The 24,950-nt window shown below is 47.5% G+C and overlaps 1 protein-coding gene across 1 annotated transcript in view; it reads right to left on the bottom strand.

Moving 5' to 3' along the window:
* GNAI1 (G protein subunit alpha i1) overlaps positions 1-21,579 on the bottom strand; it is a 66,167-nt gene extending 44,588 nt beyond the window's left edge. The window contains exon 1 of the mRNA XM_054988138.1: positions 21,058-21,579. Within this exon, the coding sequence (XP_054844113.1) occupies positions 21,058-21,175 (118 nt within the window). The 5' untranslated portion in view covers positions 21,176-21,579. The remainder of the gene's footprint in view (positions 1-21,057) is intronic.
* Positions 21,580-24,950: the final 3,371 nt, after the last annotated feature.

Genomic DNA, 24,950 nt, shown 5'->3' with positions numbered 1-24,950 from the left:
CTACAAGACAGAACTTAAAGCAGGACCTTTTAAGAAGATCTTAACAGTTGAGAATTTGCATATGAGATAAGATGCTTCTTGGGATAATAGGATTAGGGATGTGCGTTTCGGCTTTCCGAATGCCGAAAGAAAGCCGAAACAAAAGTGTTTCGGCTTCTTTCGGATAAGCCGAAACGTTTCGGAGGAAGCCGAAACGTTTCGGCTTAGCCGAAAGAAAAAAAGCCGAAACGTTTCGGCTTCTTTCGGCATTCGAGAATCGCCATTTTGTTTTTGCTAGCCGTTTGCCTTAGCAAGCGGCTAGCAAAATCCTGCTGGAAGCAAAGGCTTCCTGCAGGCTCTTAGAAGAGGGGAGGGGGAGAGAAGGAGTGAATCACTCACTCCTTCTGTCACCCCCCACCCCTCTTGCAAAGGAGGATAGGGAATCCTGCTTTGCCTTGCAAATGCAAGGTGCAAGCATTGCATTGCACTTTGCATTTGCAAAGCAGCAGAGATTCCCGCCAAAACTAACAGGTAGGGGAGGGGGAGCAGGAGGAGGGTGACTCTTGGAGTGTGGGTGGGCAAAGGCAGGGGAGGGGGGACTTTAGGAGTCACCAATCCCTCTGCTGTATTTTCATGCCAGCCAATAGATTTAAATCTTTGGCTGAGGCTGCAGCAGGGGGTTTAAATTTGGAGCTAGACTGTCTGGAGCACCTCTGTTGCTGCTGCTGCTGACCGAGAGAGAAGAAGAAGAGAGACTGCACTGCACCTGGAGCCTGGAGGACATCTGCCTGGAGGATCAACTGTGCTGCTGGACATCCTGAGAGGACACCTGGTAGGCCTTTTTAAAAATTTTGAAAATTTTTTTGATGCTGGGCAATGTGCTGCTGTGGCCTGCCTCTGCAAAAAGGTGTTGCAGTTTATTCTTGGCATGGCCTGGGGGACAGGTTGGGCAGACAATGTTTGATGGTGGGGGGGGGGGGTTCAGCATTGGTTGTTGTGCTTGCCTTCTTTAAGCTTGATCTACTGTTTTAAGATTAAAACAAGAGTGTGCCAGCTTTGGGCCTACACAGGCCAGAAGCTCTGCTGGGTGTATTTGGTGCCTTTCTTCTGGCTGGCTCTCACAGTTATGCTTCACAATCTGGAATGGTGTGGCTTGTTTTTCTGTGTCTGGTCCCCTGCTTGCAAGGATTCCCAACAGGCTCCGTCCTGATCAACTGTGCCAGCCTGTGGCCCACACACAGGTATGCTGCTTTGGCTAAGGTAACCCTTTTTGGTTGCTGGCCTGGCACTCACAGTTTTGCTTCACAAACTGGAATGGTGTGGGCTTTTTTCCTGTGTCTGGTCCCCTGCTTGCAAGGATTCCCAACAGGCTCCGTCCTGAACAACTGTGCCAGCCTGTGGCCCACACACAGGTCTGTTGCTCTGGCTTTGGTAACCCTTTTTGGTTGCTGGCCTGGCACTCACTGTTTTGCTTCACAAACTGGAATGGTGTGGGCTTTTTTCCTGTGTCTGGTCCCCTGCTTGCAAGGATTCCCAACAGGCTCCGTCCTGATCAACTGTGCCAGCCTGCGGCCCACACACAGGTCTGTTGCTCTGGCTTTGGTAACCCTTTTTGGTTGCTGGCCTGGCACTCACTGTTTTGCTTCACAAACTGGAATGGTGTGGGCTTTTTTCCTGTGTCTGGCCCCCTGCTTCCAAGGCTTCCCAACAGGCTCCGTCCTGATCAACTGTGCCAGCCTGCGGCCCACACACAGGTCTGTTGCTCTGGCTTTGGTAACCCTTTTTGGTTGCTGGCCTGGCACTCACTGTTTTGCTTCACAAACTGGAATGGTGTGGGCTTTTTTCCTGTGTCTGGTCCCCTGCTTCCAAGGCTTCCCAACAGGCTCCGTCCTGATCAACTGTGCCAGCCTGCAGCCCACACACAGGTCTGTTGCTCTGGCTTTGGTAACCCTTTTTGGTTGCTGGCCTGGCACTCACTGTTTTGCTTCACAAACTGGAATGGTGTGGGCTTTTTTCCTGTGTCTGGTCCCCTGCTTCCAAGGCTTCCCAACAGGCTCCGTCCTGATCAACTGTGCCAGCCTGCGGCCCACACACAGGTCTGTTGCTCTGGCTTTGGTAACCCTTTTTGGTTGCTGGCCTGGCACTCACTGTTTTGCTTCACAAACTGGAATGGTGTGGGCTTTTTTCCTGTGTCTGGTCCCCTGCTTCCAAGGCTTCCCAACAGGCTCCGTCCTGATCAACTGTGCCAGCCTGCGGCCCACACACAGGTCTGTTGCTCTGGCTTTGGTAACCCTTTTTGGTTGCTGGCCTAGCACACACTGTTTTGCTTCACAAACTGGAATGGTGTGGGCTTTTTTCCTGTGTCTGGTCCCCTGCTTCCAAGGCTTCCCAACAGGCTCCGTCCTGATCAACTGTGCCAGCCTGTGGCCCACACACAGGTATGCTGCTTTGGCTAAGGTAACCCTTTTTGGTTGCTGGCCTGGCACTCACAGTTGTGTTTCACAAACTGGAATGGTGTGGGCTTTTTTTCCTGTGTCTGGCCCCCTGCTTCCAAGGCTTTCCAACAGGCTCCGTCCTGAACAACTGTGCCAGCCTGCGGCCCACTTACAGGCCTGCTGCTCTGGCTTTGGTAACCCTTCCCGTTTGCTGGCCTGGCACTCACTGTTTTGCTTCACAATCAGGTTGTTTATCGTTGGTGGACCTCTTCTGGACTGGACTGCACTTGGTGGACATCGGCCTGCAGATCTCTGCATGGAGGATCAACATTGCTGGACATCTGTAGTGGTGGACTGGTAGGGTTGTTGTAAAATTTGTTTTTTGAGCTTATGTCTGCTGCTGTGCCTACCTGCGAGCATATGCTTTGGCTCAGTCTTTATGGCTTGGGCTAGGTGGGCATTTTCTGGTTGGGCAAGAGGACATTGTTTGGGGGTTAGGGGGGGGCCAGCATTGATTGCAGTGCCTGCTTTCTTTCATGTTTCATTTGTCAAGTTTGAGTGTGGGGTGGGCTTGAACTAATGTTTCACAGGACTAAAAAATGAGTGTGCCAGCTTTTGGCCTGCACAGGCCAGAAGCTCTGCTGGGTGGATGTGTTTTGTTTTGCTGCTGGTTGGCCCTAGCCTTTCAGGGGGGGGGGCTGACTTGGCTTGTGCAACGGGGCCTTGAATTTTGGGGGTTGCGTGTGCGGCGTGTGTTGTTGACTCTGTTAACATTTCCAATTTTCTTGACAGCATCGCGGAGGAGAGGAGGACCAGCTGCAAGACCGCCTGAACATTGCTGGACTGCAGGACTGGTGTTAGTGAGCGAGTCCGGGTTCATATTTGGGTGGGCTTGGGGGTGGGTTCTTGCTAGCTTGGGAGGGGGGAGGCTCATCTTCAAAACACCACATCCACACCCCACACCGACATACCACAGATACATTGGTCCCGCTAAATAGTGTCTCTTAGGTAGGTAGGCCAGTTAGTAGGTGATCAGTGGATAATTGCCCTCAACATAATTATTAGGGAAACCAAGCCTAGTTTTTTTAAAAAAACTAAATAGGGACTCAGCAGGGAAAGCATTAGTGAGTGAGTGTTAGGTTTGAATTCTATATATATATATAAAAAAATTTGTAATAGCTGTCAATAGGCTTCCCATTAGTGCCCCCATAACTAGGGTTCCACTGCCCATCTCTGGCACCCGTGGTGGTGCCAGGCCGGCCCGGGCATACTAGTGTGTGAGTGTTTAAGGCTTAGTCACCTCTGTTATTGGGGTTTAGGGCCAGCTCAATTCCAGAGGAATTCAGCTGATTGGCAGGCTCAGGTTCCCTGACATAAATAGGGTTGCTTAAAAAGGCACTTGATTGTTCATCTCCAAGTCACAGAGCCACTAGAAGCACAGATTTAGAGCAGGTTAGTTAGGTCTTGAAAACAAAGTTGACCTTTGTTTTCCAAATCTTTTCTGATTAGTTAGGGTAGATTTCGGGAGGGGAAAGTATGTCAGAGAGGAAAGCAGAGAGGGTCCCCGGGGGAAAGGCTAGGGAGAAATCTAGACGGGAGGAGGGGAGGGGGAGGGGGACTGCTGCGGCAGCCCCCCCATCTGAGCGGAGGAGGCCCTCCCCTGTGCTGCTGCCGTTCACCAGCCTGGCTTCTGGTGACAGGAAGAGGGTTCGCAAGACTCTCTTTCCTGAGGCAGCTGCTGGAGGGCCACCCCCAACCCGGGTGCATGAGGCAGGGGCTGGCACTGGGCGGGGGCCTGCTGCTGAGGCTCCTCCTCCTCCAGTGGTTGCGAGCCAGCTGCTGGAGGAGGGGCAGCATGTGGTGTCCCCTGGGATGGACGTGGGGCATGTGACTTTTCCATCCCTCACGATCACCCCAGGAACCCGGAGGATGTTGGAGGAACTGCCCGTGAGACCCCCCCTGGGGCGGTCCACCCCAGTTTCCTCTGAGGCCAGCAGCAGGCCTCTCGCGGCTGTGCAGGAGGAGAGGATGCGGGAGGAAGAGGCAGAGACTGTGGTGGAAGAGCCCACATCTCTGCCCCTTCAGCCTCGTCCATCCCCACCTGCCCGGCCGAGAGTGGGACACGGTGTGTCCGGCCAGAGCACCTCACAGGAGGTGCCTCAGGGTGATCCAGAAAGCGCTTCTCCTTGGAAGCGTGGGATGCCCTTTTCCTCCGAAATCTGGAAGCACTTCCAGACAGCGGAGGATCCCCGAGCAGCCCTGTGCCTGCATTGTAGGCAGCGCGTCAGCCGTGGCAAAGATGTGCGGCATCTCTCCACGTCTGGGATGAGGTACCATATGAAGAGGCACCACCAGGCGGTGCTTCTTCGGGAGGAGGGTTCGAGTGGCGCCGCACGGCCGCCAGCTAGCCAGAAGGAGGCAGGCTCCTCTGGTGCTCTCCCCCTAAGGGTACCTGCAGGAAAGGGATGCCAAGCCTCTCTCCCGGAGATGCTTGGTATGCAGGGCGCTAGTGTGCCCAGAGAGGGGATCCGGAGGGCGAGCAGGCGCATCACGCGCCACATCGTCAATATGATAGCAGTGGATGGACAACCGTATTCCGTAGTTGAAGACTTCGGCTTCTCAGGGCTGCTCCGAGATTGCTTTCCCTGGTACGCCGTCCCTGCTCGCACGTCGTTGAGCAGATCGGTGGTGCCCTCGTTTTACAGGGCTGCCAGGGATCATGTGAAGGCACAGCTGTCCTGGGTTGCCGGGAGAACTGTGCACTTCACATCCGACATCTGGACCTGCCCAAGTGTGCAGCAAGCGTACCTCTCGCTTACTGCACACTGGTGGGAACCCGAGTCGGTTCTGGGTGGGGGCCGGGGGGAGGTGCCTAGCACAGCTAGACAGGGAAGGATGGGAGACCGCCAGGCCGGCTACTGCAAGGCCTTGCTTCACGCCGAGGTGCTCGACGTGTCCCACACGGCGGAGAACATCGCTGCCACCTTAAGGAGACAGTTGGACGAGTGGATAGGCCAGGGACCCGCCACCGTGGGATGCATGGTGACGGACGGTGGCAAGAACATGAGGGCAGCGGCGCATCTAGTGAGCCGAGAGAGCGTCTACTGTGCCGCTCACAAGCTTCACCTAGTGGTGAGAGATGCGCTGGGGTTGGGCTCCTCGAAGGAACCCGTGGATACCCGGACCCGTGAACTCCAGTTACTTATCCAGAAATGTCGGAGGCTCACGGGTCACTTCTCGCGCAGCGTGAAGGCCACGCACGAACTGCGCCAGACACAGGTCAGGACAGGTGTGCCAGAGCACGCTCTGATCACTGACGTTAGCACTCGCTGGAACTCCACCTGCGCCATGCTTGAGCGCTTGGTGGAGCAGCAGGCCGCACTCCACGCGTGGCTCTCCGAGAACCGCGGTGCGAGTCAGGTGGGTGAGTTCAGCCGGGAGGATTGGCTCACCATCACCCAGACAGTGGAGGTCCTGAAGCCCTTCAAGGACTTCACTGTGGCGGTCTCGTCAGACACGGCGACCCTCGGTCTGGTCATTCCCCTGGTGCACACGCTCCAGAGGAATCTGGCCATCTTTGCAGACCGGGTCGCGCCCCGTGCTGACCTTGTTCCAGCGGTGCGCGCATTAGTGAGAAGGCTGCAGCAGGGCATAGCTGCCAGGCTAACTCCTCTCACTAAGGAAGAGTCATACATGTTGGCGACCGTGTGTGACCCGCGCATAAAGGGCACTTTCGCCGAGCGGGACGGGAACCTCACCCAAGCCAGAGACGGGCTCTGCTCTTGGGTGAGGCGCAGGCAGGCCAAGAGGGGACGCCTGTCGACAGGGGGGACGCAAGAGGGGCCCTGCCGTGCGGGTCCCTCTGACGCCCCCTCTGCGCAGGCCCCCCCGCGGCCACCACCGGAGTGCCGATGGAGATGGAGATGCTCCGGTGGGCCCTCGTCCCCTCTGGGGTCGTGAGGACCGTGAGAGAGGATCCGGCGGAGGCGATGGTCAGGGACTACCTCGCGGAGCCGCATTGGGGGATGCGGGAAGAGTGGTGGATGGGCACCGGCCAATGATGATCTCTCGCAGATGTTCCCAGGTAAATTCTGAGGCTGGTGTGGGGGTGGGGGGAGACCTCTGCAGAACTGCTCCAGAAATACCATTGTCCAGTGCCTTGGAAGTGCCCAGTTCAGCTTTTTGTGTCTGAACTGAAAGCACAGCCACAGGAAATGACATAGGTTCTGCTGGACCCTGTTGCAGTGGTTGCCCCCCATTAAGTCGTTTTATGGAGGGAGAGTTGTATTAGGCTGGTAGTTATGATCATCTTGTCTAGTGTGGGCTTCTGTTTCCATGCCCTGTTGTGCCCGCTCACTATGTAACCTGTGGAAATGTTCAAAACTTTACTGTTTGTCCATTTCAAAAGAAAAATTGTTTTTAAGATTCTCTGATGTGTAGTTAATTGTGTTGTGTTGTGCTGTGAGGGACAATAAGTGTAATATGTTGTGTGATTTGTTGACCACTTGTAATTTGAAAATGATAAAATAAAGTTTTTTTTAAACAATGATTGTGTGTCTGTGTTCCCTTCTTTGATGGGAGGTTGGTTCCCAGCATAGGGAACAATGGGGCAGGCTGGCCAGCCTGTTCCTGGGGTACTGGGTGTGGGGCAGCTGAGGGTGGTTTTGGTTCTGAGAGGGGCTGAGTGGAGGATTTGGGTCTGTGTGTGGCAGCTGGGGTGGGGGAACTGGGTTTGTGTGGGGCTGTAAGGAGTGGACTATGGGGGATGAGAGCACTGGTCGTCCTTTGTGCCCAAGTAGGCCCCTGCTACTGTCCTGGTGTGGGCTTCCATGCCTCTATCAGTTGCTGGCCCTCCTTTGCCATCTTTTTCAGAAATTTTCCTAGGGCTGCCAAACTCCTGGTTGGGCTTGAGTTCAGGTTAGAGAGAGTAGTTCCCTACAGAGAAACTGGCTGCTTCCAAGGGCAATCTCTTTAGAGGGCAAATGTGGACCATGGATTCTGGGGGAGATCCCTACTCAGATTTCCCTTTCCACAAGTCCCACCCCCAAATTGCCAGTAACTTCCAAGGCCAGAGTTTGCCACCCCAGAGAGATCCCGTTCCCACCCTCTTAGCCTTGGCATGAAAGTTGTAGCCCCCATGGAACACTTCCAGGTTCCTGATTCCAAGCCCAATGACACCAATGTAAGACAATCCAGACCTCCATCAAAAATGGATTTTAAGTAGCAGTGGGATTGGGCTGCATTTCAGTCATTCACATATCTGGTTGTGTACCCAAACATTTAGCTTATGTTTTTTAAATCAGCGTATGGCACTTAAAGACACTTTTAAATGGTTTTAAAAACATATTTTTATTATGAAGTATTTAATGTGGCATTGCTCAAGGGCAGGCCTTTTGGCCAAATGAGCAGTATCAGTACAGTAAAATTTAGACAAAGCTCATAGGAAGAAAACGCATTCATACTGTTAAGTGGGAAGAAAGTTTCAATTTACATGTACCATGGACTCCGAAAAAGACATGTAAGTGGCATCCAGACCAAATCAGGCCTGCTTTCTCCCTTGAAGATATCAATTGATGATAGTGCTTATGTCACATCATGAGAAGACAAGGTTCACTAGAAAAGACAATAATGCTAGGAAAAATTGAAGGCAGTAGGGAAAAGAAGAATACCCTAGATGTGGTAGATTGACTTCGGTTTGCAATACATGGACAAGGTTTTTGGGATATTTTGGAGCTCAATAATTCTAAAGTACACCATAAGTGATTTGAATGCATAAAACATACAGACACATACACATAAAATGTATATACCCCCTCCCCACCAAATTAAAGGTTTATCTTATGCCCCGGTTTTCTCCCCCATGGGAACCTATAGTGGTTTACACATTGCTGTTCTCCCTTGATTTGTTTCACCCTCATCACAACCAGGCTAACAATAGACAGCTGCTCCATGCCTCACATTGGGAGTGACTACATCCACCGATGGCCTTCTTAGTTGTTGGAGGGGGTGGGGGGGGAGGAAGGAAACAACGCACTCCAGCCCACTCTATCTGGGGCCTAGGTGACCAAATTGCTTGGCCTTGGCAAGGAGCCAGTGGTGGGGCGGCACTGGTTCTGGGCCCCGTCCAGAACATTTGTCCAGGGCCCCAAAATCACCTAGACTGCCTCTGGAAAACACAACACAATTGTTTACTTAGGCTGAGCCAAGAACATCCATCAACATCAAGCCTACAAGGCACAGAATCAGTCTGCCAGATTCTAGACCAACACTCTAGCCATTGCACTACAGTGGATATCTAAAAATTGTTCATACCCCCACCAGCAACTTGAACATTTTTCTCCAAAAGGCACACAACTTGGCTGGGTCTCAAAAAGGACTATGATGCATGGGCCTGTCAATGCATACTGTTACTAAGGCTCTGGCCGGGGGGAGGGGGGCATTGTGCCAATGCCACCCTGGCTTTGGAAGGGGACAGTAAAATAGAAGAAATAATCTAGGTTCAGTGCCTCCCCCCCCTTCTCTGTCTCTCTCTCTCTCTCTAATGTGTGTGAAAACATTACTGACATACTATACCATCCATCACTGAAGCCTACAGGATACTTAGGGACTGTTCACACACGCATGATCATTTCATGGCAATGCTCTGGCATGATGATGTCTGTTCTAGGAAGTGATGTGATCATCACACAAGGCTGGGGAGCACGCACAATTCACAGCAGGCAGATTTGGGCCACAAGTGATCCTGCTTTGGCCTGTAGGGCCCAAATCAGCCCACTGCAAAGCACAGGAATACTCTCAGGGCAGCCAGATGACATCAGTGACATCACGGCAGCAGCCCCAGGAGCATACCTTGAAGGCTCATTCCCTGACTTTCCCCCTTCCAGCCAGGTAAGCAGTGACAGGGGGTGATAGGTGAGAGTGGGGGATCCCCCACCAAGGGGAAACGGATCCCAAATTGTGTCTGAGGTTGTGGAAATCAAATGGGTCATTACCTCCATATTGCTTCTGTCTTTGAGGGACTGACATGCACATTATAGTTAACTCCAGATTTCTTGATTGTCAAGGAATGCATGTGGTGGGGGGTGGTAGGAAGGGTGGGAGAAGGGCCCCTGAGGGTAAGGGTGGCATTTGGCATGCAAAATGCCACCCCTGGCAAGACAAGCCTCCCCCAGCTGTCAGTGGTAGAGATGAGAGCAGAGCACCTACTTGGGGAGGCCATGAAATGCCCCCCCCAAGTGGGAGCAGGCTGAGCCTTGGTGGGGGGTGGGAGGAAGGGTGGGAGAAGGGCCCCAGAGGGTTGGGGGGGGATTTTGTTGCAGTGGTTCCCCCCCCATTAAGTCGTTTTATGGAGGGAGAGTTGTATTAGGCTGGTAGTTATGATCATCTTGTCTAGTGTGGGCTTCTGTTTCCATGCCCTGTTGTGCCCGCTTACTATGTAACCTGTGGAAATGTTCAAAACTTTACAGATTGTCCATTTCAAAAGAAAAATTGTTTTTAAGATTCTCTGATGTGTAGTTAATTGTGTTGTGTTGTGCTGTGAGGGACAATAAGTGTAATATGTTGTGATTTGTTGACCACTTGTAATTTGAAAATTATAAAATAAAGGTTTTTTAAACTTAATCATTGTGTGTGTGTTCCCTTCTTTGATGGGAGGTTGGTTCCCAGCATAGGGAACAATGGGGCAGGCTGGCCAGCCTTCTCTGCAGGTGGTGGGGGGGGGGTCAGGGGGGGTGGTTGTCTGTGTGCCAGGGCAGGTGCTCTTTCCCAGGGACGATTTGGCACTGCCACCATTGTGGCACCCCTGGTCTGTGCGGAATTGCCCTCGGAAAGAGAGTTGAGGGGTTCCCAAAAGGGGAGGGCAGGCCAGCCTGTTCCTGGGGTTATGGTGGGTGTGGGGCAGGTGGGGGTTGATTTGGGTCTGTGAGGGGCTACTGGGGGGATTTGGGTCTGTGTGTGGCAGCTGGGGGGGAATTGGGTTTGTGTGGGGCTGTGAGGGGTGGACTTTGGGGGCTGAGGGGACCTACTTGGGGAGGCCATGAAATGCCCCCCCCAAGTGGGAGCAGGCTGAGCCTTGGTGGGGGGTGGGAGGAGGGGTGGGAGAAGGGCCCCTGAGGGTAAGGGGGCATTTTGCATGCAAAATGCCACCCCTGGCAAAGGAAGCCTGCTTCTTCATTTTTCCCCATAGGAAATAATGACGAAAGATTAGCAGCAGCATGCTAACAATATGCTGCTCCTTCGCTTTCTTATGGGAGGATGGGGGGACCTGCTTTGGGGGGCCATAACATGGCCCCCCAAAGTCCAATCTGTCTGAAACTTGGGTGGTTGTTAGAGAAGGGTTAGAGGAAGGTCCCCACCAATTTTGGGCTTATTCGGTGGGAAAATGCCTCCTCCAGGCGTCCTGGAAGACGGAGGCATTTTCCCATAGAAAAAGCCGAAAGAAAGCCGAAAGAAAGCCGAAAGAAAGCCGAAAGAGATTCTTGTTTCGGCTTTCGGCTTTAATGATAGAGATTCTTGTTTCGGCTAATGCCGAAACAAGAAAGCCGAAAGTTTTTTCCTTGCACACCCCTAAATAGGATCCATGCTGCTTAGAGTTTTAAAGGTTCAAACTTGCACTTTAAGTTGGAAACGTGAAACCAAATTGAAAGCTAATATAGCCGTTTCAAAATAAGCAGGAAATAAACATGCCATCTCACCTCCATCAATCGGCAGCCATATTCTATAAGCAACCAAAAAGGAGAGTCCCTTGCTAGAGCAATACAACCAGAAGAACCCAACTAGTTCTAAGAGACCCAAACAAATATATTTTTTTATTTTTAACAAAGTGCAAGTGCTGTAAGTGCAAGAACTTATAACATTATATTACTACCGTTTCAAACATTACAGATTCTCCTATATGTACCAATGCTATAAATACAGTGATATAAATTTACATTTATATATCTTTTCAAACAATAGACCCCATACAAAGTTATTAAATATAATATAAAAGTCAAAAGTACAGAAATTACTTACACGTTCCTTCTTAACAAAATCCTAACAAGCAGGGCTTTTTTTCTGGGAAAAGAAGTGGTGGAACTCTGTGGGTTGCCAGCACAGGGGGCAACTCTTGGCAGGAGGTGGTGCCCCTGGTACCACATGTGCACGCACAAAGTGCACACATGCTCCCAGGGTCAATGGCGTCACTTTGGGTCAGCTGGAACAAACGGGGAGTTTTTAAAAGTTTAAATCACCCTCCGCGAAAATGGTCACATGGCTAGAGGCCCTGCCCCCTGATCTCCAGACAGAAGGGAGTTTAGATTGCCCTCTGTGCCACACGGAGAGCAATCTAAACTCCCCTCTGTTTGGAGATCAGGGGGCGGGGCCTCCAGCCACGTGACCGTTTTCAAGAGGTTCCGGAACTCCGTTCCACCGCGTTCCAGCTGAAAAAAAGCCCTGCTAACAAGTATTGGTGAGTATCTTCCTATGGTCATACAGTAATTAGAGGTAGACACGTTATATACACCATTCCCCATTAAAGCATTCACAGATGGCTTAAAGAGACATTATCCAAATGTGTATCACAATTTCACCATCAAAATAAGAAGTCAATTTCATTATTCAGTCCTGTAAAGCATACACAAATGGCTTTGAAGAAATATTGTCCAAATGTATAACTCAATGTTACAATACATTTATAAAAAAGATGAAAAGTCTATTTCATTATTTAGTCCTGTGGGGGTAAGACTACCTAGTCTGAAAATCTACTCTGCTTCAGCACGCAATAGTAATGTGTATGTGGCTACACTAGTTCTGGTATCAACTACCTGTAATACTGAGAAACTAAAATCATGTTCCTGATGATGTAAATGATTGAAGTGTTGTACCAATGGAGCTTCCATGATCTTATTTTTGAGAGATGTTTCTGTATCCTTACTTGACTGGACGTGATGTGCTTCCCACATATTGTAACCCACACTTACATTCGATAATATAAATTGCATTGGAGGTAACACAAGTGGGAAAAAAATTGGAATACAGAACTCTCCCTGTCCTAGGATTTTTGATAGCAGTCACATTAACTGTGAGCGCACAGTGCCCACAGGGGTAATGACCCTGTGGTAAACATTGTTTATTCTCATTCTCCCTGAAGTCCGAATGCACCAGTGTGTCCTTAAGGCCATATTCTATACCAATTTAAGATTCTGGATCACCTTCAAGGGCAACCACATGTACTCTAATCTGGAAATCATCAACATGTGGGTGATAGTAGCTGTATCTTCTAGTAGCGTATGCAACTGGCAAAGTACCAACAGAAGCTGGTTAAAAATTCCCTAGTCCACAGCTATCACCTAAAACTCCAGAAGCAATGCTAATCAGCATATCTTCAATCAACAAACCTGCCCTCTGGTGGAAGGATTGTAAATCCATCCACACAAGGCATTTTTCCAACTAACTGCTCCACCAAGATTCACACAACTATCACCTCTTTCTTACCAATCTTCTTGACTCATGAATAGAGGAGCTGCTTCATCATGTCAACTTCTTACTTGAAGGACCAAGTCACATAAGAAGAATCTACAATACAGCTTCTTTCTGCACTTACATCAGCTCAGCACATGCAAGAAGCAAGGCACTAGTAGTTGTGTCACCACGTCCTCCCAAATAACCTGTGAATCCTTACATCACTGTCACTGCTTACACTAATTCCAGACTGAGAAATATGACATAAGATGACAGCTGTTTCCCATTCATAAACAAAGTTTCTCATTCAACAAAGTTCTCCTGAAGAATAGTGGATCCAGTTCTGGGGGGCTACACTTTTAAGAAGGATGTACAAAAATTGGTTTGGAGGAAGGCAATGATCATGGCAGGGGTTCTGGAAAACAAGTCCTAAGGTAGAAGAAACTGCAAATATTTAATCTGGAGAAGAGCAAGGGGGAACATGATTGCATTCTTCAAATACATGAAGGGCTGTCTCACAGAGGAGGGCAAATACTTCTCTGCTATTCCAGAGGGCAAGACTATGAGTCTCTCTACATGAGATGCCTCAACACGTGTTTGTCAAGTGTAAAGCGTCGCAATGTTAGTGCTGGGAAACATAGTTTAAAGAAACAGAGCCAGCAGAGATCGCTCCTCAGAGAGTTGGTTAGTTTCATCTTTTCCTCCCAGAAGGTTCTGTCAATTTCACCTTTCCAGTCTAAAACTGTGTGTGACTGCAACCAGAGGGCAGTGAGGAATGGAAATGGGCTGGAGCTGTCTTCCAGAGCCAGGCTTGGACATGGAAAGGTTATAATGGGCTGAAGTTTCCCTTCTGGTATTTCACAGCCCCTTCACACAGCTCCAGCGTATAGCAAAGCCTTTGCCCTGCCACTGACTCTTTGTCTTTTTAAACTACCCTTCCCGGCTACTACTGCATCTCCCAACACATGTTCTTCACGTGTGAGATGTCTCATGTAGAGAGACTCTATATCTAAAATACTTAAATTAGAACACTGGTAGCAATGCACCCCTGAGGCATGGCTTAGAGGAGTAATTTGCAACCAGAACTTGAGACCTCCTATGTCAAAAGGGATAGCCAAACTGGGTTATGATGTCACTGGATATGGAGGTACATTTTCCTGGTCACTGCAACCTTCTAAACTGGATGCCTTGGTAGACTATTTTGAATTTCCAACAGCAAAAAGCTTATCCATCTAGCATTGGCCTTCCACAGTAATGTGTTATGATCATTTTGGAAAAGTCGTATTTGCTAATATATCAGTGTTATATAGGCCTTCTCACACGATCCTTGCAAAATATTGATTTTTCTTTTAGGTTAAAAGTAAAACAGTAGAAACTCGAAACCCCAGCAATTTGAAAAAAATCACAGCAGTCATTCCTCCAAAAGAGGAAGGAACCAATATCATGTTAACTTTCAAACGCATAAAGCCAGTGCATATGTAACTGTGGCTTTCTATTCACGGTAATTAATACAACAGAAACAGAAACCTGCTGTGCCCCTCCTCACTGAACGCCTCATAATGCTGGTTCTGTAGTTTGTCAGCAGAAACATTAACCAAAGCTTCTGTGTAACTTTTTGAAGTGGGTAATGATGGTGAGTTGAAGCAATCATATATTATATAAGTACACATGTTTTCTGAAACATGACCAAAGATAAAAACAAGCCTCTAAGCTGCAGCTTTAGCATGAAAACATGTACCTATATAACATAAAATGGCTGCTCTGTACAATGTTTTTCAAGCTCATTCAGTCTTCTTCATTTTACCCTGATCTGAAACAGGAATATTTCTTTGTTCTTGCAGAGTTTTTAGTTTGGCAGCTTTCTTGTCACTGTGCAGCACAATCCGAAGCAGCGATATACTCTTCTAAGGTCATCGATCTCAATGGACTCAGAAGGACATAACTCTGCTTAAAAAACACTGTTAGTTTATCTTTATATCCAAACAACTATCTTAAAATGCAACTCTATACAGAATTACTCCAGCTTAAGCCCATTCATTTCATGTACAGTCACGAGTTTTTCTCCCTTCAGGGACCATTGGCATTTTAACAAACAACACATTTCCATTTAATATCATCAATGAAATTTTGACAACAGACCTGAGTCTCCTTTACATTCATATACTTTCAAAAACAATAATATAAACATCCTAATGTTCCTTAGTCAAAATCAAGAAGCTTTACTGACAGAACAAGTAAGCTTTAAGGTCCGATTGAATTGCACTTGTACTTCGATGGGAGGGGGCATAGCTCAGTGGTAAAGCATTGACTTGACATGCAGAAGGTCCCTGGTTTGATGTCTGTAATCTCCAGTTAAGGATCATATTGTTGGTGATGCAAAAGAGCACCACCTGAGACCCTGGAGAGGTGCTGCCATTCAGAGTAGACAATACTGATGACTCTCCTGAGCAAAGGGCCTAACGCAGTGTAAGGCAACTTCATGTGCTCCGTTCACTATAATTTGAACTTCTCATACTGTTAAATTTCCAGTTAAGACCTCCTCCTTTTCAGAAAACTGAAAGAGAACATATGGATAAATTTAGTGGGAAAGGGTGAGGGGAGGGAATGCCTGAAAACTACAGAAATAGTTTCAGCTCCTTTAAAGTGCTGCTTAGAACAACGCAATTTAGGATTCTGTAACTGATCATATATGTTTGCTCTTCCAGCTTTTGATTAAAACAAAAATTAAACACATGTTTTACACACTCTGGATGGCAAGTGTTCTCCATACCTTGAACGGCATGGTGGATGTTTTTGTGTACTGCATTTAGTGTAACATTTTTGATATTTAAAATGGGGGGAAATGGACAAATCAAAGAAAATTGCAACATTAACTAGGTAATGTTATACTTGTGCAGTTGGATAACCCCCAAAAAGATAGTACAGGTGAGCCTGATCTCATCCGATCTCAGATGCTAAGCAAGGTCAGCCTTGGTCAGTAATTGTATGGGAGACCTCCAATGAAGATGAGGGCTGCAGAGGCAGGCAATGGTAAACCACCTCTGTAGGTCTCTTGCCATGAAAACCCCACCAGGGGTCGCCATAAGTCAACTCTGACTTAAAGGCACTCTCCACCACCACTACCCCAGTGTAATAGGTAAATGGTACAAGTACATATTCATCACAGAGAGTGTGCCCATTACACTCAAATACAACTGGTGTATTAATAAAGCAAAACTGCAAATAAGTGAAGATGACACATTATTCTGAAATTTTCCTATTTATTTTTACTCATTTTATTACTATAGGGCACATCTGAACAGAGTAAATCATACTTAAGCACATTAATTTCCACAGGCTCAATGAAACCTGACTTGGATCACACCCTTGGTCATTACAGCATGTAAATCTATAGGACTTTTTTTGCAGAATGCATTGAGTAAAATATTTTTCTCTGAGATTACAGAAATACCAGAAAGCAAGCATAAAAGCACAATTCACACACAATTCTGACCTAACCTTCCACTAGATAATCTATCGTAATAAAAACATTAAAAAGGGAAACTTTCATGAGAAAAAATGTTTATACTCTGCACTATCTCCACTCAGTCAACTCACATGTAATATTAGATTTAGAAGATGAATTTGATTAAAATTATACTTAAATCCAATTTAAAGGACTAATAGACCATCCCTCTGCTGGCTTACTTCAAACCAGCCCAAACAACAGGAGTTCACAGTACTCTGAAAAATGCTCAACTCTTGGAGGAAGGGGGAAATCCAATGATGAGATCATTTAAAAGAGTTTGAAATTTTAACAGAGATGAATTGGAGTGTTTGTAAACTGTGTCCACAGCATTCTCTCAAGTGGTCTCAAACAAAAAGAGAGGAAAATTCATAAACCCTTTCCAGACCAAACAGTAGCAAAACACTAAATTAAAAGCTCAACCCTGAATTGGTATTAATAGTTCCATCTGCAATATGGGGAAATCAACATTGACCATATCAGAGGGAGAAGGCCCATGGTTTAGTAATAAAGAACAAATATAAATGCTTATAATTATTCTTAAAAACGTCTAAACCAATGCCTCTAAAGAAGCAGTGAGCTGTGACTCATGGACGCTTATGCCTGAATAAATGCTGTTCGCCTTTAAAAGTGCCACTGGACTTTTATTCTGATTGTCATTTACTGAACCTAATGCAAAAGAAAAAGAGAATAATATTTAGGTAAATGCTGCTTTATTGCAAGTTTGGCTGAAAATTTAATGATTGCTTTTTTATTTTATTGTTTCATGGGACTTCATCAGATTGCTCATGAAGCACTTTGGGAACTAGATAGCAAAGTAGCATGTATACAAATCCAAACATTTTAATTATCACAGAGTAAATACTGGTGAATAAGATTTTTAGCTTGGCCAGGACAGAATCTGCAGGAATTTGATTCACTCACTTATGCTGTACAATTGCCAGTTCATTAACAAAGAAACAGCAATGTTTTCAATCCAAGCATTTCAAATGTTCAGCTTTAAGATAAATTTATCATTAAAGGAAAAACAAGCATGCACACACGATCAATAGAACAGATCAATAAGGAAGATAAACTATAGTAGTTGGTGGATGACATCATAGCTAAATGTATCTCAACTATTCAATGTAATCCATCAACACACAAACACTCCTTTTGATTACCAAAAACTTCTGAATATTTCTGTGATACAAGTATGATTTCCAAATTTCTTCATTTTAAAGAAGATAGAACAACCTCCAGAATAAAATTTCTCTTCTGAAATCTTTAAAAAAGTTGTCAGACATAACCAAGTCTGCGATGGAATATTATATTCTACCTATCTCTACCTAAAATGCCCTGACCTGGATAGCCCAGTGAAGCCTGATCTCAGAAGCTAAGCAGGGCCAGCCTTAGTTAGTAACAACAACAACAACAACAACAACAACATTCGATTTATATACCGCCCTTCAAGATGACTTAACACCCACTCAGAGCGGTTTACAAAGTATGTCATTATTATCCCCACAACAAAACACCCTGTGAGGTGGGTGGGGCTGAGAGAGCTAGAAGCTGTGACTGACCCAAGGTCACCCAGCTGGCTTCAAGTGGAGGAGTGAGAAATCAAACCTGATTCTCCAGATTAGAGTCCTACACCAAGCTGGATGGGAGACCTACAAGGAAGCCAAGGATTGCTATTCTGAGGCAAGCAATGGCAAAGCACCTCTGTTAGTCTCCTGCCTTGAAAATCCTAGCAGGGGTTGCTATAAATCAGCTATGATTTGACAACACTTTCCCCCACGTACCTAACGTACCTACCCCACTTGAGTGAATGACTTTTGAGTAAACTTGCATAGGCTTGTAGTATACATCTCTCAAAACCAGAGTGAGTGATTGCAAAATTTTAACCCACACTAGTTTTAAGAGATGCTCAGGTCAATTCTACACAGGTTTACTCAAAAGTTATAAATTCCAGTCTGGTAGGTATGCAACAGCAAAACAAAAAAAGGCATCTTGTGGTAATATACACAATTTGGCTGCCTCAAAGTAAGTTGCCCTGAACTCTGTGAGGATGATGTATAAGTAAACATGATCAGCATTGTTCATCAATATATTTGTTAGCCTTTAAGGCAGTACAAGACTCCTTTCTGATTTAACACCAGAGTTACTTGTACACAAACAAGAGCTTACAGTTCAATGCATAACTACACTGTAATGGGACCTGCTTCTCTGTTGACATGTATAATAACTGACTGTAGCAGCCACTTTATTTGTGAGGTTTTTGCAATACAAGTATCACTTCTGTGTAAGACAAGGTATGTTCACACTGCAAAATAGGCACATAGGATGCTTCCACCCTTCCATCATCAGCTGCAAGCAGAACTGAAATGATCACACCACTTCATAAAGCCACATAAAAATCTGGTGATACACTGCCCTAGGGAAAGGATCTTAACGTGGTCTACTAGGGGGAAAAAATCCTGCTCAGCAAAGAGCTTGCTACTCTCTGCGGCTGCCCTTTTAAATTCATAGCAGATATGACTGTTACTGCATAGTCTCTGTTTCTCCATGCTTAACCAATTACTTCCTGTTCACTAGAAAGGCATTCTTAATTAGAACACATTTGAGGACACATTCTTAACAAGTTTCTTTTACCTGGCTGGAATGGAATTACTACCCCTCTCTTTGCCTAACAATTTCTTGGGGGTTTTATTATCATAATTGCAAAATCATGAAAGTACCATCATAAAAATGCAAACAATTGCAGCCAAAGTGAAAAGCAGGAATTAATACTCCCTGATTAAGGAGTCACTCAGGAATCCAGGGGCTCTGTTAGTGAGTAGTAGTAAATCAAGTCAAGAAATGGTTTTGGGGATGTCTCAACAGAGATTTTTTTCTGTCCATATGTTGACAGCTTGTACAATTATATTTTAAATGGAAAAAATCACAACAAACTAAATCTTTAACCCCCTCTCCCAAAGACACACTGGAATATTATGGATTAAACACTGATGTCTAAATTTACGTAAAAGCTGAGTGAACAAATTATGCCTATTCCTCGCTAAATAACTATATGCATATTTGTCACATATGATTTGCACTGATTTCTACTACAGAATATCTGTAAAGGAAAATAATCACTGTGAAGTGATCCTGAAATGTTGTCAACAGATATTTTCAAGTGGGTAGCCATGGTGGTCTGCAGTAAAACAGCAAGATTCAAGTCTAATAACCCCTTAGTGTGTAGCACAAACTACTGCATTAGATATATTTACTTCATTTATACCCTACCTGTCACCCCAATGGCTTGAAGTATCATTCTCCCCTTCCCCATTTTATCTTCACAACAACCCTGGGAGGGAAGTTAGGCAGAGAGATTTGTTCAAAGCTCATGCAGTGAGCTTCTATGGCAGAGTGCAGATTTGAACCGGGTTCTCCTAGACACTAGCTCAACACTCTAACCACTATGCTACACCAGCTGTATGGACTGAGAAAAATGAAAGTATATAAAAGTCATATGGATAAGAAATCTGCACTTCCAGATTATATGCCACAAAATGATTTTAACAGTGCAGGATGTGCCTGCTAGTTTTCCAGATTTTACTTCATTTGCAATGATTTCCCTACTATCATGAATCCCACTCATCCTGTATGGATGAGTTTTTCATTTTTCATTTTCATTTTTCAAATGAAAATCTAGCAACTGTATGACATTTCTTACCCTAATATCACCCATCCATTTTTTCTAAGTTACAGACTGATCCTACACAAATTCCAGTCCTATTTCTTGACAGTAAGTCCCATTGAGCTCAACAGGACACGCATCCAAGTAAGCATGCGCATGACGGCAGCCCTCATGTCTCCAGTATTTCACCAATGCAGCTGTGAAGTTACGGTTTTGCCAACACAATCCTTGGAGCCACCAAGGGAGAAACTGACCACAGTGCATGTGAACAATCAGACAAACAACAGAGACCCAACACAACACGCTGCAGTATAGGGGTACAATACAGTGCCTGAAAATGCAGCCTCCCCGCCACACACAAAAATGCCTTTATGCCTATACAACACTAAAAGAGGAGACAAGCAGATTCCTCCCCCTTTCTCCTTTCAATGGATGTGAGTAATAGCGGGGGGGGGGGGGACGACCCTTTAAAGTGGAAGTTTATTCCAGAGAAGCCTACCAGGGCTTTAGCCCATGGATGTGGTTCATCAAAACCCAGGTAATGCTGCAGAAAGAGACACACTGCAGGGGAGGGGGTTGCATTACAGCCCTGGGGTAGAAATGGAGAGGGGGGGCAGGGAGGAGAAGCACTCGGCCCCATGACTGTGGCTCACTGAAACCCTGGTAATGCTGCACAGAGGGGTGCATTACAGCCCTGGGAAAGAAATGGAGAGGAAGGGGGGAGCAGGCCTTTTGAAGCAGAGGTTATTCCAGAGAAGGGCTTGAGTCCATGGCTGTTGTTCATTGAAACCCTGGTAATGTGGCACAGATGAGAAAACCAGGAGGGTGCATTAAAGCCCTGAGAAAGAAATGGAGGGGGGGGGCAGACCCATTAGAGTGGAAGTTATTCCAGAGAAGAGCTTGAGCCCATCCACGGCTGTGGTTCTCTGAAACCCTGGCAATGCTGCACAGGGGGGTGCATTGCAGCCCTGGGGAAGAAATGAAGGGGAGAGGGCAGGGAATGGCAGCCAGGAGAAAGCAAGAGGGTAACTTACCCAAGAGGAGCAGCTTGACCTCCCTGGCCGCCTTCTCGCCATCCTCCCGCAGGTTCCTGTCGATCATTTTGCTCCTCTCCACCGCCGCCTTGTCCTCCGCGCTCAGGGTGCAACCCATCTTGGAGGGGGGGGGGAGTCTGAGAGGCGAAAGGGGCTGTTTTTAAGAAAGAGCGCCACCAAATACCACAAAGCGGGGGGGGGGGGGAGGAGGCAGGACCCTCCTTGCTCAAAAACAGTGCAAGGGAAGGGGGGGGGTTAAAATTGCCTACAAATCCAGCGTTGGCCGTCGGTTGGCCGCCCCACAGTCAGCGGGGCAGCCCCCTCCCACAGACTAGGACTCCCAATCCGCCAGCCTCCCCCTCCTCTCGCCAAGGCTGTGCCTCAGTTTACTCCTCGCCGCTCTCCCTGCCCTGCCACCCCTAGGGGCTCCACACGCAGGCGCCGCCTCCGTCCCTTCTCCTCCCCAAACGGCTGCGCCTCAGCCTGGGGCGCGCGGGCGCGAGCGCGCCGAGCTGATAGGTGTGTGTGTGTGTGTGTTTTGAACGGAGGTGCGCGTGCTTTCCCCCAACAGTCAAGAAATGAGGGGGACGGGCAGGCGCATGCGTAAAGCACACCCTCCCCAACCACCATCTCACACACACACACGGTTTATGCTTTGGACTAGAGAAGAAAAGTGAGGGAGGAGGACGGGGAAGGACCCGGATGGACCAGGGAAAGGGCGGGTTCTTCTCGCACCCTATCCCTCATTACTTCGCTGTTTGTTCTCTTTTGCTGCCTCAGAAAGGACGCCCGCCGGACGACAGCGCGCGCTTTATTTGAAACCTGTACGTTGTGGGGGCAGAGAAAGGAGACAGGCTCCCCGGGGCTGGGAGACACCGAGATGGGGGAACCGTGAAGCGATGGTGGGGGGAAAGAGATGGAATGGGCTCCGCCCGCCGTCTGCAGCCTGGAGAGCGTCTCGTGAGGGGACGAGGCGAAGGGCTCTGGCAAGCTCCACAGGGGCAGAAAGCCCCATTGGCTTCCAGCAGGCTGAAGCCAAGTCTGGGAGATCTCGCATACCCTTGCAGGCTGGAAATCTTTACAACATTTTAAAGTTGATGAGAAATGGTTCAAGATTTTCTAATCTTTGGCTCATTCATCAACCAGAAGGGAGGCTGCAATGAAGAAATCAGAAGAAGATTTGAGAATTGGAAGAGCAGCCTTGAGGGAACTAGAAAAGATCCTTAAGGATGTCTTAGGGTTGCCAGACAGATTAAAATGGGCAGCCGTGTTTGTCTGTAGCAGTAGAAAAGAATGAGAGTCCAGCAGCACCTATAAGACTAACAAAATTTGTAGTGGTAGAAAAAAGCAAGAGTCCAGAAGCACCTATAAGACTAAAGACATTTGTGGTAGTAGAAAAGAGTAGTAATGCCCATCAAACTAACAAAATTTGGGGTAGGGTATGAGCTTCCATAAGTCACAACAAACTTCTTCAAATACTTAGGGTTGCCAGGTCCTTCTACCCTCCCAGCAGGAAGTGGGGTGGGAACTGACATTTACCTCATGCTGGCAGCGTGTCTGGCATTGATGCATGCACGATGATGTCATTTCCAGACATGCAAGCACTTCTGCACTCCACATGGGTCTGATTCGGCCCATTTGGGGTCAACATTTGTTACCGAGCAGCCCCCCCCCCCGCCTTGAGGCCAGCCACGAACTGTGTCTGAGTTCTACACTAAAAGATTGCCTTGCATGTGTGCCCCTAATACACGTGTCAGTTTCATATCTGATGCTGCAACAGACTGTGTCAGTTTCCTTTTTTTTTAACTTTTTTATTTTTATTAACTACATTAACTAACAATACAATACAAAGGGAAAAAAGGGAACAAGGGGAGGAAGGAAAAAAACCACAACAACTACAACATGCAACAGCTATGCTACACAAAATGTTTTCCCTTCATACTGTCATTATTCAAAAGTTAAAGCTTTATGTTATATTGATGGAGTGGTTGACCTTACTAAATGCAAATTACAATTTAAATTCAAATTAAATTTTTCTTCCCCTCCTGGGTCCCGGACGCAATTCTCTCTGAGCAGCTGCAGCCGCAGTGCTCATTTCCTCCCCCTCCCCCTCAGACTTCTCCTTTTCGTCTTGCTTGGTGCACTGAAATTCCGGATTTTTATCCTCAAAATCCCTTAGTTGATCTTCTGATAATAACTTGAAAGCTTGATCTTTGTGACTGAACCAGATTCCTTCCGGAAATAACCATTTGTACTTTATTCCACGTTCTCTCAGAAGAGCTGCGAACTTTTTGTACTTAAAACGTCTTTTCCGAACTAGAAATGGGACGTCTTTCAATATCTTAACTTTATTACCCAAAAAGTCCAAATCCGCATTGTATGAATTATATAGGATAGTGTCCCGGATCCTCTTAGATGAAAAATCAATGATGATCTCGCGAGGCAACTGACGCTTCATTGCATATTTTGAAGTAGCCTGACGGACTTCCAAAATGGCGCTTTTTACTTCTTCTTTAGTTGCCCTCACGGGTGTCGCCAATAGTTCCGAGACCAGACCCCGTAAATCCTCATTTTCCTCCTCTTTCACATTCTGGAGACGCAAAATTGTCTGTGTTCGTTCCACTTGTAGCCCGATCAGCTGATTCTCCACCAGTTTAAGCTCTTTATTCGTAGCCTTCACGAGTGACGCACTTTCCTGAGCAGACTTCTCTGCCCCCCCCGCTGCTTCCTTAATGGTTTTCACTTCGCTCTCAATTAAGCCCACCCTTTGATCTGTTTCATTCAGTTTGTCAACAAAGGGTTTTATAGCTTCACCAACCGCCCTCCGCACTACCTCCTCCAACGACTCTCCCTTTAGGGCAGCCGAAACTGACTTGCCCAGGGCAGGACTTTGTTTTTTTGTTGCCATTTTAGGGGGGGGGGAACCGCCAGCCGGATTCTGAAACTCAGCAAAGGGGAAGAACAAGCCTTCTTAGCTTCAGATCCCACCACTCCTTCACGTACGCTTGTAGTAACAGAAGGGATTCGCTTACTTGCAGGCTCTCGCCTAATTCTGCTCTTTGCCGTTTTCCATGGCCCGGCAGCACTTGAGGCACCGCGCATGTCCGCCGGCCTCCGTAGGGACAAACGGGCAATTAACCCCCCCGCATTGATTCCGGGGGGCTCTTCCCGCAGCGTCCCGGACCCAGCCTCCCTCACTGGGAGTTTTGGGGGCTAATCTTCGCAGATCAGCCGCCCGGACAGGGTGCTCGGGCGCTTCCTCTCGAGCCCGCAAAGAGGAGCGTCCGACATGGCTGAGAAAACGAAACCGAATCGACTGTGTCAGTTTCCTGAACAATTGCTTTCAGGACCCTTGTGTGGCACAGCCCTGCTCAAGCTTATATTTGGACTTTCCCTTGTGGTTCTGCCCTGCTACCAACCACGGACTGTGTCTTAAACGCTGCTTCCTCACCTGCCATGAGAGCTTGCCTCACGCTGGGCCCCAGCTGCTAGCAGTGAGGTGCTAGCCAGGGAAAATCTTCAGTGAACCTGACTAGGCACCCCCTGGCCAGTCCCCACCTGGAGCCTTCCACAGGCTGAATGCCAAGCTTGCCTTCACCACCGGGCAGCCTGCTAGTAAGCCCTATCCATGCCCAACCAGCAATCATGTTCTCAGGCAGCCAGGAAACCGAGGGGAAATGCCTGCTTTGGGAAGCCATTTCGAAGAAGCGAGCTGACCACGTACACAGCGAGAGAGCTCCACTCTCCTCTGCATATCTTAACACCTATCCAGAATGAAGATTGATCACCGGTCAGCCAGGGCAATCAACAAGCGCACATCAAAGCAACCTCTGCATTCCGGACTTGATGGCACCAGGATGAACGCTGTTAACGTGCAAACCACCCGGACCTCC

The sequence above is a fragment of the Eublepharis macularius genome, chromosome 9 (genome assembly GCF_028583425.1).
Source record: "Eublepharis macularius isolate TG4126 chromosome 9, MPM_Emac_v1.0, whole genome shotgun sequence".
In the NCBI taxonomy this organism is placed as follows: Eukaryota; Metazoa; Chordata; class Lepidosauria; order Squamata; family Eublepharidae; genus Eublepharis; species Eublepharis macularius.
Note: the sequence above shows the minus strand (reverse complement) of the source record. Positions and strands in the feature narration are given on the sequence as shown.